This window comes from Phocoena sinus, chromosome 3 (genome assembly GCF_008692025.1).
Source record: "Phocoena sinus isolate mPhoSin1 chromosome 3, mPhoSin1.pri, whole genome shotgun sequence".
Classification (NCBI taxonomy): domain Eukaryota; kingdom Metazoa; phylum Chordata; class Mammalia; order Artiodactyla; family Phocoenidae; genus Phocoena; species Phocoena sinus.
This window is the reverse complement of record NC_045765.1, coordinates 141,355,216-141,370,654: the sequence shown is the minus strand read 5'-3', so window position 1 is coordinate 141,370,654 and position 15,439 is coordinate 141,355,216. Positions and strand designations below refer to the sequence as shown.

Below are 15,439 nucleotides of genomic sequence, written 5' to 3'. Positions count from 1 at the left end.
GTGCATGTAGATTTCTGTAGCATCCTTCAAGTCATAAAGTTGGTGAAGTGAGTTTGCCCTTCATTGCTGTAAGGCTGGCTCTGGAGTAGTCATGCCTAGATCAGTGTTTGGTGTCTTCTCTGACCTCTATAGCATGGGACACCTAGCAGTGATGAGGTCACATTTTGGCCTCTCTCTGAGATTGGTTCCTATAGCAGCATAGAACCCAAGATCTGAGATTGGGCCATAGCTGATTTCAAAAATTTTAAAAGCTGTAGAAGACTTTCTTTTAAATGAAATTTGTGTTAATAAAAGATATATGTTAGGACTTCCCTGGTGGCGCAGTGGTTAAGAATCTGCCTGCCAACGCAGGGGACATGGGTTTGATCCCTGGTCCAGGAAGATCCCACATGCCGCGGAGCAACTAAGCCCGTGCTCCACAAATACTGAGCCTGTGCTCTAGAGCCCACGAGCCACAACTACTGAAGCCCATGTGCCCTAGATCCCACGTGCTGCAACTACTGAAACCCGCGTGCCTAGAGCCTGTGCTCGGCAACAAGAGAAGCCACTGCAATGAGAAGCCAGTGCACCGCAATGAAGAGTAGCCCCTGCTCGCTGCAACTAGAGAAAGCCCGCGTGCAGCAATGAACCAATGCAGCCAAAAAAAAAAAAAAGATATAAGTTAAAATCACTCCAGTAGAGGCAGAGACGTCAAAACTCATTTCTCCTACCCCAACCCGCTGATGTGTCTCCCTGGAATTCCCAGGACTCCTCAGGGCAATTTGAAATTACTGGGCTATAGTATTAGTGGAGAGTGGGACATCTGGTTGCCCTAGGCTAGCCACACTAAGAACGGAGCATAACGGTGTACAAATATCTTTTCACTTTAACAGGAAAATATACTCATTTTATATCATGATATTGATTGATATTGATTAGGAAGAGGAGGAAGATAAATATGAGAAGAGCTATTAATCAAGAAATACTTACTTAGGGAGGCAGTGTGATGAAATAGAAAAAGGTGTTTAGCTCAGAGCCAAACAACGCTAGCCGCCAGCCCCAACTGCTGTTACTCTTGGATTGCTGTGTTATCTTGGACTAGTCCCTTCATCATTTTGAGCCTCAAGTTCAAGGATTAAATTAGATGATTTATGCAAAAGCACTTGGCACAGTGCTTGGCACATGGCAGGTATGGAATAAATGTTGCATCTGTACTGAGTACTTTTCAGGCTTACAAGGCATTTTGTAATCAAAGATGAATAAGAGAAAATCTCCGCTGTCAAGAAACTCAAGGCTATTTGGAAAAACAACACATTTTTGGAAAATTCATAGTATAATGATTGCTACAGAGCAATAGAGTTCAAGCACCAAATAAGAAGTCCAGACATGAGAAATTATGCACTTGAAGTGATCCTGAAATGCTACTTGAGGCATGGCCAGGGTTTGGTGGGATGAGAGACAAGGAGAACAGTGTAAACAATGGGAGAAAGGGTGCTAATAAGGAGGACCTCAGAGACTACATAATTCTGGGAGGTGAATGGACAAACAGATAAGTATTTCTCTTCACCGAGTGGGGAACTGATAGAGGGAAGTCTATGTTCTCACAGAGTCAGCAATTCCCACATGCACCCTGTCCACCTAGGTGTCAGGCATTAGCCCACATTGCCATCGATGTGGTCTTTGAAGGGGTGTAAAGGAAGGTTGGATCACCCAAGTAATAATAGATTTTTAAATAGGTGAGGAGACTTGAAAAGTGACTGTAAGCAGGATACAAGCCAGAAGAGAAGCTACAAGACACAGAGAAGTACATCATCAAATATTTTGGCTTAGTTCTGAGCTCTTGGGAAATGGATCGGTGTAGAGCAATTAGGAGTGGTAAACTTCTTCTGAGCCAGATTGGTTGAAAAAAGGAGACTGAAAGACATCTATTAGAGTATATGCACGCAGGCACACGCACGCACATGCACGTGAATGCCAGTGCCCTTCAATAGTCAGTTTTTATTAAAATGAACATTGCATTCTTGTATAAAAAGGATCAAATTAATATAAACATTCCTGGTATCATTAGCTGTATTACTAAAAATACATCATGTGAAGCTAAACAAACTAATAAGCCATTAGGAAAATAGTCAGGGCTGATTTGGGCACCAGTCTACCCATTCCCTTTGCAGTAACCCACAGGTGCAGCAGGTCTCAGAAGTAGCATCCGTGTGCTGTGATCACACGTCCAACCTCAGCCCAGGTTGCCTACAGACCTGACCATGTTCTCAAATTAAAACTGAATTGTCATTACCTACTGTCTAGCACAGGGAACTCTACTCAATACTATGTAATGACCTATATGGGAAAAGAATCTAAAAAAGAGTGGATATATGTATATGTATAACTGATTCACTTTGTTGTACACCTGAAACTAACACAACATTGTAAGTCAACTGTACTCCAATAAAAATTAATTAAAAAAAACTGAATTGTCATTGAAAACCATTGTAAGTGTGACATTTTAGAGTAAATATTTTATGAAACAACACAATTTGTATGCAACTGGAAAGAGTTGGCACATATTTGGCTGGCAAATGAATGGCTTGGTTTATGAGAAGAGAGTGAAGTAAGACTTAGATGCAGCCTTCAAAGAGCTACGTGTAATTAGTTGATTGGACAAGTAACAATGGTCAGCATTTTTAGCAGAGTCTTCTGGTCAAGCTTAGAAACAGGGTTCCATTTGCTTTTTCCCTTCCTCAGTTAGTCATTGTTTGGGAGCCTATTTATTTTATATTTATACTCATCATATTCTAGTACAGTGGTTCTCAAACTCTTTGGTTTCAAAACCACATTGACTGCTTAAAAATATTCATTGCAGCACTATTTACAATAGCCAAGACATGGAAGCAACCTAAATGTCCATCAACAGATGAATGGATAAAGTAGATGTGGTACATATATACAATGGAATGCCACTCAGCCATAAAAAAGAATGAAATAATGCCATTTGCAGCAACATGGATGGACCTAGAGATTATCATACTAAGTGAAGTAAGCCAGACAGAGAAAGACAAATGTCATATGATATTGCTTATATGTGGAATCTAAAATATATATATATATATGTATACAAATGAACTTATTTACAAAACAGAAATGGACCCACAGATATAGAAAACAAACTTATGGTTACTGAAGGGGAAAGGGGCGGGGAGAGATAAATTAGGAGTTTGGGATTAATAGATAGACAGTACTTACTATATATAAAATAGATAACAAACAAGAACCTACTGCACAGCACAGGGAACTATACTCAATATTTTGTAATAACCTATAAGGGAAAAGAATCTGAAAAAGAAATATATATACATGTGTGTGTGTGTGTGTGTATATATATATATATATATATATATATGTGTGTGTGTGTGAATCATTTTGCTGTACACCTGAAACTAACACAACATTGTAAATTAAATATACTTCAATAAAAAAAAAAATTGGAGGACCCTAAATAGTTTTTGTTAAGGTGGCTAATAGCTGACAAAATTTTCATTTATTTATTAATTCATTTAAAATAACGATAATAAATTATTACATTTATGTAATAATTTTTTATGAAAATATACATTTTATGAAAAATATATTTTCCAAAACAAAAAATTTAGTGAGAGGCATAGCACTGTCTTACATTTTTGTAAATGTCTTCAATGTATGGGGTAATAGAAAACAGCTGTATTCTCATATTTGGTCTACATTCAATCTGTGGTGACATATTGTTTTAGTTGAAATATATGAAGATATGGCCCCATGCAGATATGCAGTTGGAAAAGGGAAAACTAACGTAATAGCCTTTTCAGATAATTTGGGGGTCTCTGGAAAATTCCACTGAACATTCATGAGAGAATGAGAATGAAAAAGGCAAATAACATCTTAGTATCATTATGTAGGTAGCTCTGACCTTGTGGATTCTTTGAAAGGGAGCTGGTGATTCCCAGGGGGTCTTCAGACCATACTTTGAGAAGCCCTGCTCTAGCCTTTCTCTAGCTTTATACGGGCCAGATGTATTTCCAGGGGACATGGGGTTTCCTGTTATCTGTGGATGATTCTTCAAGTAAACTAAGTGTGCACTCCAAATGCGTGATATTCAGCCTCCCAGGCTTGTTTCTAGGTATTCTAACAGAATCTTCCACCTAGTTCCATTATAATGGCCCCATGACCACAGCACACATATGTCAGATAGTCTGATTTTGCATGAAACTATGAGGAATCTGAAAAAAAGGTCATTCATGGAGGTTGTTTTGTTTTTAACTGTATTTTTGTTTTATTGTTAATGTGATTGACTTGAAGGACTTAACTCCAGGCAAGGAGACACATTTGTTAATCTTAGTTAATTTATTTAAAAATACTTATTGGTAAACAAACAAACAAAACTTATTTGTTATCTCCTATGGGGCCATGTCCTAGGTAATGGGATTATAAAACTGAATCAAATAGCCCTATTGTGCCAAAGCTAACAATCTTTGAAATATGAACAAGTAATCACAAAACCATACAGTTCTTAAACATAAATAGAATAATCAATTTAAATTCCATGGAAGAAAAGAGGTCAATTGGCTCATGAAGCAATGGAATTACTTTCCTGTTTGTATTACAACTAGGAATGGAGGCAAGAAGTGATGACTGTCAGAAAGCTTGAAATGAAGAGGGAATTATGGATAACACCCTAAGGAACAGCTTTTCCTTTCCCAGTCAGTGCTGGATCTTAAAAATATTTTTCTTGAGAAATGAACAAAGGTGACATTTTTACCCTTTGGGCTTAGAAGCGGGTCATTGCACATTTTGAAAATAAATAACTCCTGGCTGATTTGATGCAGATGTCATTCACAGCTGTCCAAGCAGGGGCAGAGGGGATGTCGACAATTTGCCACAAATTTACATTTAGAATTTGGCAGAATTCATGAAATGTAGATTACTTGTGTATAGAATAGCTTGCTTCTCTATATGATGCTTAAATATTTCCTTTTTAAAGAAAAATTGCGATGTCAGACAACTGAGTATGTAGTATCTGTATAGGAGCTGCCATCTTTATCCTACACAACTTGTTAAACATTTCTAAGCACTTATTAGGCACCAGGTATTACACTGAGTAAATAAAACATGAACAAGACCCTAACTTAGCTACTCATTTACCAGAACTTGTAGCTAATATATCATCAGCTGCTATGAATTACATCAAACATACATATTTTTCAAGAAAACTTAGAGGAGTGCTGTCCAACAGGATTTTTTGTAATGTAGAAATGTTCTATATCTGTGCTGTCCTATGTGTAGCCATTAATCATTTTCCACTACTGAGCACTTGAAATGTGGCTAGTGCAACTGAGGAATTGAATTTTAAATTTTATTTACTTTCTAAAAATTTTAATTTAATTTAATTTTTTAAACATCTTTATTGGAGTATAATTGCTTTACAATGGTGTGTTAGTTTCTGCTTTATAGCAAAGTGAATCAGCTATACATATACATACATCCCCATATCTACTCCCTCTTGCGTCTCCCTCCCACCCTCCATATCACACCCCTCTAGGTGGTCACAAAGCACCGGGCTGATCTCCCTGTGCTATATGACTGCTTCCCACTAGCTATCTATTTTACATTTGGTAGTATATATAAGTCCATGACACTCTCTCACTTCATCCCAGCTTACCCTTCCCCCTTCCCATGTCCTCAAGTCCATTCTCTACATCTGCGTCTTTATTCCTGTCCTGCCCCTAGGTTCTTCATAACCATTTAATTTTTTTCTTTAGATTCCATATGTATATGTTACCCTACAGTATTTGTTTTACTCTTTCTGACTTACTTCACTCTGTATGACAGACTCTAGGTCCATCCACCTCACTACAAATAACTCAATTTCCATTCTTTTTATGGCTGAGTAATATTTCATTGTATATATGTGCCACATCTTCTTTATCCATTCATCTGTTGATGGACACTTAGGTTGCTTCCATGTCCTGGCTATTGTAATTAGAGCTGCAATGAACATTGTGGTACATGACTTTTTGAATTATGGTTTTTTCAGGGTATATGCCCAGTAGTGGGATTGCTGGGTTGTATGGTAGTTCTATTTCATTTTTTAAGGAACTTCCATACTGTTCTCCATAGTGGCTGTATCAATTTACATTCCCACCAACAGTGCAAGAGGGTTCCCTTTTCTCCACACCCTCTTCAGCATTTACTGTTTGTAGATTTTTTGATGATGGCCATTCTGACTGGTGGGAGGTGATATGTCATTGTAGTTTTGATTTGCATGTCTCTAATGATTAGTGATATTGAGCATTTTTTCATGTGTTTGTTGGCAATCTGTATATCTTCTTTGGGGAAATGTCTATTTAGGTCTTCGGCCCATTTTTAGATTGGGTTGTTTGTTTTTTTGATATTGAGCTGCATGAGCTGCTTGTAAATTTTGGAGATTAGTCCTTTGTCAGTTGCTTCATTTGCAAATAATTTCTCCATTCTGAGGGTTGTCTTTTCGTCTTGTTTATGGTTTCCTTTGCTGTGCAAAGGCTTTTAAGTTTCATTAGGTCCCATTTGTTTATTTTTGGTTTTATTTCCATTTCTCTTGGAGGTGGGTCAAAAAGGATCTTGCTGTGATTTATGTCATAGAGTGTTCTGCCTATGTTTTCCTCTAAGAGTTTGATAGTTTCTGGCCTTACATTTAGGTCTTTAATCTATTTTGAGTTTATTTTTGTGTATGGCGTTAGGGAGTGTTCTAATTTCATTCTTTTACATGTAGCTGTCCAGTTTTCCCAGCACCACTTACTGAAGAGGCTGTCCTTTCTCCACTGTACATTCCTGCCTCCTTTATCAAAGATACGGTGATCAAATGTGCGTTTGTTTATCTCTGGGCTTTCTATCCTGTTCCATTGATCTATCTCTCTGTTTTTGTGCCAGTACCATACTGTCTTGATTACTGTAGCTTTGTAGTATAGTCTGAAGTCAGGGAGCCTGATTCCTCCAGCTCTGTTTTTCTTTCTCAAGATTGCTTTGGATATTCTGGGTCTTTTGTGTTTCCATACAAATTGTGAAATTTTTTGTTCTAGTTCTGTGAAAAATGCCATTGATGGTTTGATAGGGATTGCATTGAATCTGTAGATTGCTTTGGGTAATAGAGTCATTTTCACAATGTTGATTCTTCCAATCCAAGAACATGGTATATCTCTCCATCTGTATGTATCATCTTTAATTTCTTTCATCAGTGTCTTATAGTTTTCTGCATACAGGTCTTTTGTCTCCTTAGGTAGGTTTATTCTGAGGTATTTTATTCTTTTTGCTGCAATTGTAAATGGGAGTGTTTCCTTAATTTTTCTTTCAGATTTTTCATCATCAGTGTATAGGAATGCAGGAGATTTCTGTGCATTAATTTTGTATCCTGCTACTTTACAAAATTCATTGATTAGCTCTAGTAGTATTCTGTTAGCATCTTTAGGATTCTTTATGTATAGTTTCATGTCATCTGCAAACAGTGACAGCTTTACTTCTTCTTTTCCAATTTGGATTCCTTTTATTTCTTTTTCTTCTCTGATTGCTGTGGCTAAAACTTCGAAAACTACGTTGAATAATAGTGGTGAGAGTGGGCAACCCTGTCTTGCTCCTGATCTTAATGGAAATCGTTTCAGTTGTTCACCATTGAGAATGATGTTGGCTGTGGGTTTGTCATGTATGGCCTTTATTATGTTGAGGTAAGTTCCCTCTATGCCTACTTTCTGTAAGGTTTTTATCATAAATGGGTGTTGAACTTTGTCCAAAGCTTTTTCTGCATCTATTGAGATGATCATATGGATTTTCTCCTTTAATTTCTTAATATGGTGTATCGCATTGATTGATTTGCCTATATTGAAGAATCCTTGCATTTCTGGGATAAACCCCACTTGATCTATTTACTTTTAATTAATTAAAATTTAGGGACTTCCCTGGTGTTCCCTTAAATTTAGGCAGATTTAAGAATCCGCCTTCCAATGCAGAGGACGCGGTCGATCCCTGGTTGAGGAACTACGATCCCACATGCTGCAGGGCAACTAAGCCCACGCACAGGAACTACTGAGCCCACACGCTGCAACGGAAGATCCTGCATGCCACAACTAAGACCCAACACAGCCAAAAATTAAATAAATATTAAAAAAAAATTTAAGTGGCCACATGTGGCTAGTGGCTACAGTATGGGACAGCCGCATTCTAGAGTACCAGGGCCACACACTCTACCTTTGTTTTCTAAACCTCTTAGCAACGTGAATTCTAGGCAGGTAATGGGTTTTTTGTTTTTGTTTTTAATAGTACAAAGTTAGAGCTCTTTATTCAGACAGTAGAGTAGGGCACAGCACAGTGAGATGGCAATGCGGTCTCCATGGCAACAGAAAGTCTCATAAACAAAGTCCTTGGCTTCTGTCAGGCCGACTCTTCCTGGCTCAGGCGAAACATGTTTTAACTTGATAAAAACAAAACCAGGCAGCCTGGCTACAATGTGGAAGGGTAACTGGCTGTATGGTCTCTGGTCAGGCCTTCTGAAGTGCTTGGTGAGAGCATCTGCTTCTTCATCCCGCTCTTCAGTCTGTACACCCTGCAGGCTTCCTTCAGTGTGGGCACAGTGACCTTACCCAGTGTGCCCTTGCTGACGTGGGCCTTCAGCTCCTCTTCAGATAACTCCACCTTGGGCCTTTTGCTTCCAGAACTTTCATCATCTTGTTTTCGCTTGGGAACATTTTCCTCAGGATTGTAATCTGGTGGGTAGACAAGTTCCTTAAACTCATCCACCAGGGAGCCCAGTCTTTTGTCCATTACTTCAGCCTTGGGCAGCGTCAGATCCATGGCTTGTTCAGGCTCCATCAAATCCAAAGCCAAGGCCTCCATGTTCCTAAAGTGCTGCTGCAGCACTGGGTTCTCAAAGCTGTCACTTCTGTACTTGAAGTGGAGCTTCTGAACAATAGCCTTCATCTTGTCTACCTGCTCTGGGTTTGCCATGACTTTTTCAGTAAAGGGCACCTTCCGTTTGTCATCAGCATAGGGCAAGAAGATGAGCTGGAAGCCTGGGGGAGTCACCTGAATTTTCTGGTCATCCAGCTCTTCTTCCTGTGGCATCAAGGTCACAAAACAAGGGGGGATATTCTGGCAGGGTGTGTATCTGCACACTGTCATGACCTCCTTCTTCAGACACCTGGTGAGTAGAGCACTGAATAGGGTTGAGCTCCCATTTATCAGGGACTCCTCGGGGTACACGAACAGGGAGGGCCTCAGGTAATGGTGCTTCTTCAGCATTATCAAGGTCTTGAAACCGATGAGAATCAAACCTGGTTCATCAAACCATTTAAGCTCTTCTGTTTCCTCTTTCTCTAATACAATCTGACAACCCCCATAGGTCTGGGACCTCTTGGTGTCGCTAGGCAAAAGCAAACTGCCTGTATTTACATTAAATGTCCGGGTCTTGATTTTCACTGGTTCATTTGTTTCCCAATAAAGCCTCACTGGAGAAGGTTTGAGAGCCTCTGGACCATATTATAATTGCCAACAGTAAGCGCTACATCTTCGTTGAGCTTAAGCTTCAACCTGTAGAGCACGCGCTTCCTGGTCTCCTTGGCGTGAACCTTCCTCAACAGGTCTTTGAGCTTGCTCAACTCCTCAAAGTGGACCCCTATGTCCTCATCCTCTGCTATGCTGATAATATCTCTGTAGAACAAGGATATGTCAAAGCCCTCACGTTTCTTTAGGTGCAACAGGTCAAGGAATATACCTGTGTCACGGAGATCTCCAGCTTTGGTCCTGGCCTGGCTGGCTTTGGCACTGTCATTGCTGTGGGGGTCATCTTTATTGGTGAAAAGCATGATCCTCTTATGGCTCATCTTGAACTGGACATCGCTAAAGAGGTTGGCATAGACCCACAGTACTTCACTTAGGGAGTAGTCAGATCCTATGGCCAACTAGGTCTTGGAAATGTTTCTTCCCCTCCTGCCCCTTAAAGTGGTCAAGCTCTAGCACTCGTTTAGCACCTGGATTACCCAATTCCTGCAAGACGTAAATATTTTTGAAATTCACTGAATTTTTGTCCTTATTGGTACCATAGAACACCACTGCCAAGAGATCTCGATCACTGCTTATGATCTTATTGGTGTATACACTCCAGATATACTGGATGCTAATGTCAAAAGGAGTCAACTCATCTTCATCCTGAGTTTCCAACATGGTCTCGGAAGCATCAATCAAAAAAATCAAACTATGTCTTCCTGAATATTTATAATCTCCACCTGCTTCAAGCCCCTCCTCTTGATCTTCTTCTTCCTCATCACTTCCTGATTTTTGTAATAAGACTCCCACCCTGACATGTTGGTTACTTGAGCACAATGAAGAGATCAATTTGGGCAGAGGTGATGGGGTTTTAAAAGATACTTTTACATTAAATTATATTAGTCATATTGTTATTAAGGCCCAAATCTGGGTTAATGAGAAGATTAGCTCACTACTTACTTTGCTCTGAAATTAAGAACAGATTTGGAACCTTCACTTTAAGAGTTGTTAATGTATCAAGACAATGTTTGTTCAAGCTCAGTAAAGTGCAGTGAGGAGGGAAGGGTCCTAGATAAGAAGTTGGAGGGCCGGGCCTGGGTCTTAGACCCCCGTCTGCTTCTGACTGGATGTGTACTTCACCTCTGGCCTTAGTTTCTTCATTAGTGAAAGAAGGAGGAGGAGAAGGAGAAGAAGAAAGAGGAGAATGAACTAAAAAGGGAGGAGGGAAGGAGAGAAGAAAGGAAGCGAGAGAGAGAGGGAGGGAAATAGGAAGGAAGAAAAGAAGAAGAAAGAAAGCAGTTGGACTAGATAAATGATTTCAAAATTTCCCTCCAGCTTCCTGCTTTGTGTATTTCAAAGTATGTTATCAGGTGAATAAACATTTAAAATTGTTAAAAAAAAAAACCAGAACAGATTTGGAAATAATCACTAGAAGATTTATGGGACTAGATCTCTCATTTACAATGCCCAATTTTCTTGGAAAACCTGCCAGACAGTCTGGACTATCATAGGCTAAAGAAGGCATTGGGGCTTTTTGATATTATAATGATCTATGAACTGAAAAGTTAAGGTATTAAATAACTGGCAAAAGAGTAAAAGCAAATGCAGAAAATAAAGGCCATTAATGTAAATTCAACTTCTTGGGGATAGTGTGATGTAACACATGTGGGCCAAAGGAACTATAATGCTTTGGCAAAAATCCGGAAATTGAGAAGTATCCATAGAGACGTAGCAACACCTAAGACTTATAGGGGATCCAGGTTTTACAGTCGTAGGTTCTCAGTACAGTTGGACAAATGAAGACAAAAATGCAGATGGCTACATAACAATGCAAGAATCAGAGAATAAGAAAGAATGACCAAAGGATTATCATATGATAGCAAATTTTTAATTGCCAAATGAGAAGTTTGGAAAGAAATGTTTTGAGTTCGGAGTAAGCTAAGTTTACATTGGACAAAGGCAGTAGAAAGAGTGTGTTGTTTGAAGTTACACTGAGATTTGAAGTCTTAGCTCTTCACTACTTAAATCAATTTTTCTTTTTGGCCAAGTTACTTAACCTGGGTTTCAACTTTCTTATCCATAAAATCGGAATAACATTAGCTAACAGGAAAGATTGCTGTGAAGGTTGGCACGGGGCCTAACACCTAATAGGTACTCAAGACTACAAGACTACTCAAGTAGTTATGGCTACTAACTACTACCACCAGGATCTTCTGGAAGCAGAACAAATCTAAGAAATGTGATTCTGTTGGTGATAGGCGGTGGATAAGTGAATTTAACTTGAATAGAGATTGTTGGAAGAAGTAGTAGGAGATAAGTTTAACAGGTAAGATGGGCCTAAATAATTTCTTTTCCTTGAAATCTTGACAAAAGAATTTAGGTTTTACTGTCATTGGTAACGGGAGACAATTGTAGACTCATGCCAAAAGCAGTGGGTAAGTAGATTCGTCAATGGCACCACCAAAGATAAGCTTGGGAAAAGGCAAGGAAAGCAGTTAGGTGGATGTTACAATAATCCCAGTATGAGATAATGACCTTGACTAAGATGGTAGCTGCAGAAATGGAAATAAAAGGGCAAATATGAGATATTTTAAGAAAGTGTGGACTAAATTTGAACTTCCCAGCTGTGTGCCCAGGTGTTACAGGTCAGTTGAGATACTGATCTGCAAAGGCCTTGGGGGCTGTGGGGGACCCCTTACCCACCATCAGGCAATAAATTCCAGACACAAGTAGTGTTTTTTGTTTACACAGCCAATCTCATATTGTCATTTCCTGTACGGGACATGAAAAATTCTGAACTAAAGTGCTTGATGCCAGTCTGGATATAAGGAAAGAGGGAAAGAAAGAATTATAATGACCACAACACTTTCATTCTTCAAGACAAATGGGGAGGTGTGGATGGAAATGGCATAGGTAGGGAAGAAAACTAGTTTAGAGAATTTTGTTTTGGATATTTCAGGGGCTCTGCATGTGAAACAGTTGTGTGAATAGGTCATTGGGAAAACAGCATTAGAACAAAGATGAGACATATCTTAGAGATAGAGATTATTTGCAATTGTACTTGATGCCACTTAACTGATAATGGAATACAGTCAACTACATTTGGTTAAAGCACTACTCACAGGATGTGAATTAATGGTTTTCTATCAGCCTGCTCTATCTCCTTTGTCTTTAGGTCTGTTCTATTAATTATTTTAACCTTCATTGTAGATAAAGGTATGGAAGCATTCTGATATTTACAAATCATACAAATATGGGAGAACTAGCTAAAACATTGGCTGATATCATCAAGATTCAGAATGATTCATTGACCCTAATCTAAGAAGATAAAAATAGAGTAAGTGTACCTAACGATGCAAATGCACTTGATGCCACTTAACTGTAATATACACTGGGTTGGCAAAAGATTCGTTCGGGGTTTTCCATGTGTGTATATATAAACACACACACTCACGCACACACTATATATGTTTATAAAATTACTGTGGGTGGAGGTTTTAAGGAAGCCTGAGAAGAAAAAGAGAATGCTTTACCCTTTGCTAAGTAAACTTTTAGTTTCTTTCTTTGGGTCTCTCTTAAATAAGTCACTGCTAACTTGACAAAGATCACAATATTTAATTAAGCCAAGACCCATTTGTTTGCATCACTGTTGCGGGACCGTCTACATGCCTCCTGAGGAAGGGGCAATAAAGAGCAGCTATTGTGTGAGGAGAAAGCTGGATGAGACAATGCAGTCTCTGTAGTCAGACACGGAACTCTTACCAGGATTCAGGGAGAGAAAAAGGAGCTCTCAAGCCCTCTAAGTATCTGTGTATAATTTCTTCAACAGCCCCCATCAAATCAGCAGAAAGTGTGTCTAGCGGCTTCTCCAGGATAATTAAACAAAAAAAAATGAAGTAACACAGTTGAGAAAGTTTTACTAAGCCCATAGGAAGGCTGAGAGGGTATCAGAATGGAGCTTTAAGTTTTGTTTACTTCTTGCCTCCAACAGGTAGGCTTTCAAACCAGTTCCCCTCTAACACGTAAAAACTGGCTTGTTGTGTATCAGATAACGCTGAAGATTTCTGCACATGCCAATGTGTCTTGTTGGTCAATCCAGCTTGTTTATGGAGGCTTGGGCATAAGTGGAGCTACTCTAAAGGAAGTGTCACCACCCCAGGGTGTCCCAGACTTGATTCGGGGACATGGGCAAAGTAGAAGGGGACATGAGCTTCGGTTCCACTCCTGGGCTTTGGAGCTACGTGTTCTCAGCTCAGTGTATTCCCGCCAATTTCCCATTTATTTCCACCTCCTTCTCTTCCACTCCCCCTTTACTCTTGTTCCTCAAAACCTAGAGTGATAGAGAGGTGGTAAAAAGGAAGGGAAATGAGGTCCAGCTTGGGAGTGGCGGAGGGGTTCCACCTTATTTCCTTTATTCTCTCATTTCTAGGGGTGGCTCTGCGCAGGCAAAGGAACAGGTATGGTTGAGTTGATTGTGTTCTGCACAGCCCTAGGGGGCGCCATTCACAGTGTGACATACAATGAGGAAAACTTCCCAGTGAGAAACCTACCTTATTTGAAAAGCAGGTGCTTTGGAAAAGAGCCTTATCATTTTGGCTCATCTGATTTTGTCCTGCTACATTTAGTTACTGGAGAGCACCTATTTATAACCATGCTCAGAGAATTTGTTATTTAAAGTACAATTCTCCTGTAAATTTACATTAAAGCCCAAAAGGAAGTTTTATCAGGCCAAGAATTTTGCATTATGTTCCCTCTTGGCTGTAATCCACCCCTCCACCCCTCACTTTTTCAGTCATCCTGAGGGTATATGCTGCTGAGATCCTTCAGGACTCTTACATGCTGTTTCACAGTCCAGAAACTGTTAATCACTTCACTGTTGGTTTTTCTTTCCCCCCTCTGGTTCAAATAATCCCAAGTCTCCTAGGTTGTCCCAGAGTTTTTCTTTTCAGTCTATTTCAACAATTTTCTTAAAGCTGTCAAATGCTGGAATCCAGAGTTAATTTCTTAAAAATTCATTTTTAAAAAGTGTATGTGTGTGCATGAATTGGGGGAGGGGGTTCTTTCATTTTGTACAGGAATATTTTCCCAACTCAAAATGAGACATATGTCATAATAACTATAAACCTCTGTATTAAACAAGTTGTTAGTAATTACTTGTCAATGTTTGTGTGTGTGTGTGTGTCTTTGGGAGAGTGAGGTAGAGGAGATGGAGAACATAATTTATCAGGTTTCTCTGAGAGAGAAGCAAGAATAAGATGACGGTTAGTTAGATGGTTAGTCCTGTGAATTTTTTTTTTTTTTGCGGTACGCGGGCCTCTCACTGTCGTGGCCTCTCCCGTTGCGGAGCACAGGCTCCGGACGCGCAGGCTCAGCGGCCAGGGCTCACGGGCCCAGCCGCTCCACGGCACGTGGGATCTTCCCGGACCGGGGCACGAACCCGTGTCCCCTGCATCGGCAGGCGGACTCTCAACCACTGCGTCACCAGGGAAGCCCAGACCTGTGAATTTTTGAATGAGTTCTAGCTAACAATTCACTACGGTCTCACATGACCCAACAGCCCCTTAGACAAGAGACGGCAGAGCAGGGAGTCGCATTTAGGGACACCTGAGAGAAGAGGCTTCCTGGATTGGGATGTCCCAGCAGGATGAGGAGGGACAGGCTTTTGTACAGCTTGGCAAACAGAGTTAGTAGCTCCTAGAGGATCCTTCTTCAAAGAAGACTGCATGTAAGACTTGGAGGGGGCCATTTCGTTTAATTCTACTAGAAGAATTCTAATTTCTTCTTTAGAAATAGAGACGCAGATGTAGAGAGCAAACGTATGGATACCAAGGGGGAAAGTGAGAGGGTGGGATGAATTGGAAGATTGGGATTTACATATATACACTATTGATACTATGTATAAAATAGATAACTAATGAAAACC

The 15,439-nt window shown here is 39.8% G+C and overlaps 2 protein-coding genes across 3 annotated transcripts in view; both read right to left on the bottom strand.

Annotated features, from left to right (window-relative positions):
- Positions 1–15,439, bottom strand: part of FYB1 (FYN binding protein 1) — a 178,296-nt gene that overhangs the window by 137,877 nt on the left and 24,980 nt on the right. The gene's annotated exons all lie outside the window — the stretch shown is intronic.
- Positions 8,303–10,608, bottom strand: LOC116750538 (X-ray repair cross-complementing protein 6-like). Its single transcript, XM_032625279.1, is given in 5 exon segments — positions 8,303–8,544; positions 8,547–9,500; positions 9,503–9,923; positions 9,925–10,307; positions 10,310–10,608. Coding segments are annotated over 5 exon segments (2,025 nt in total). The 5' UTR covers positions 10,335–10,608.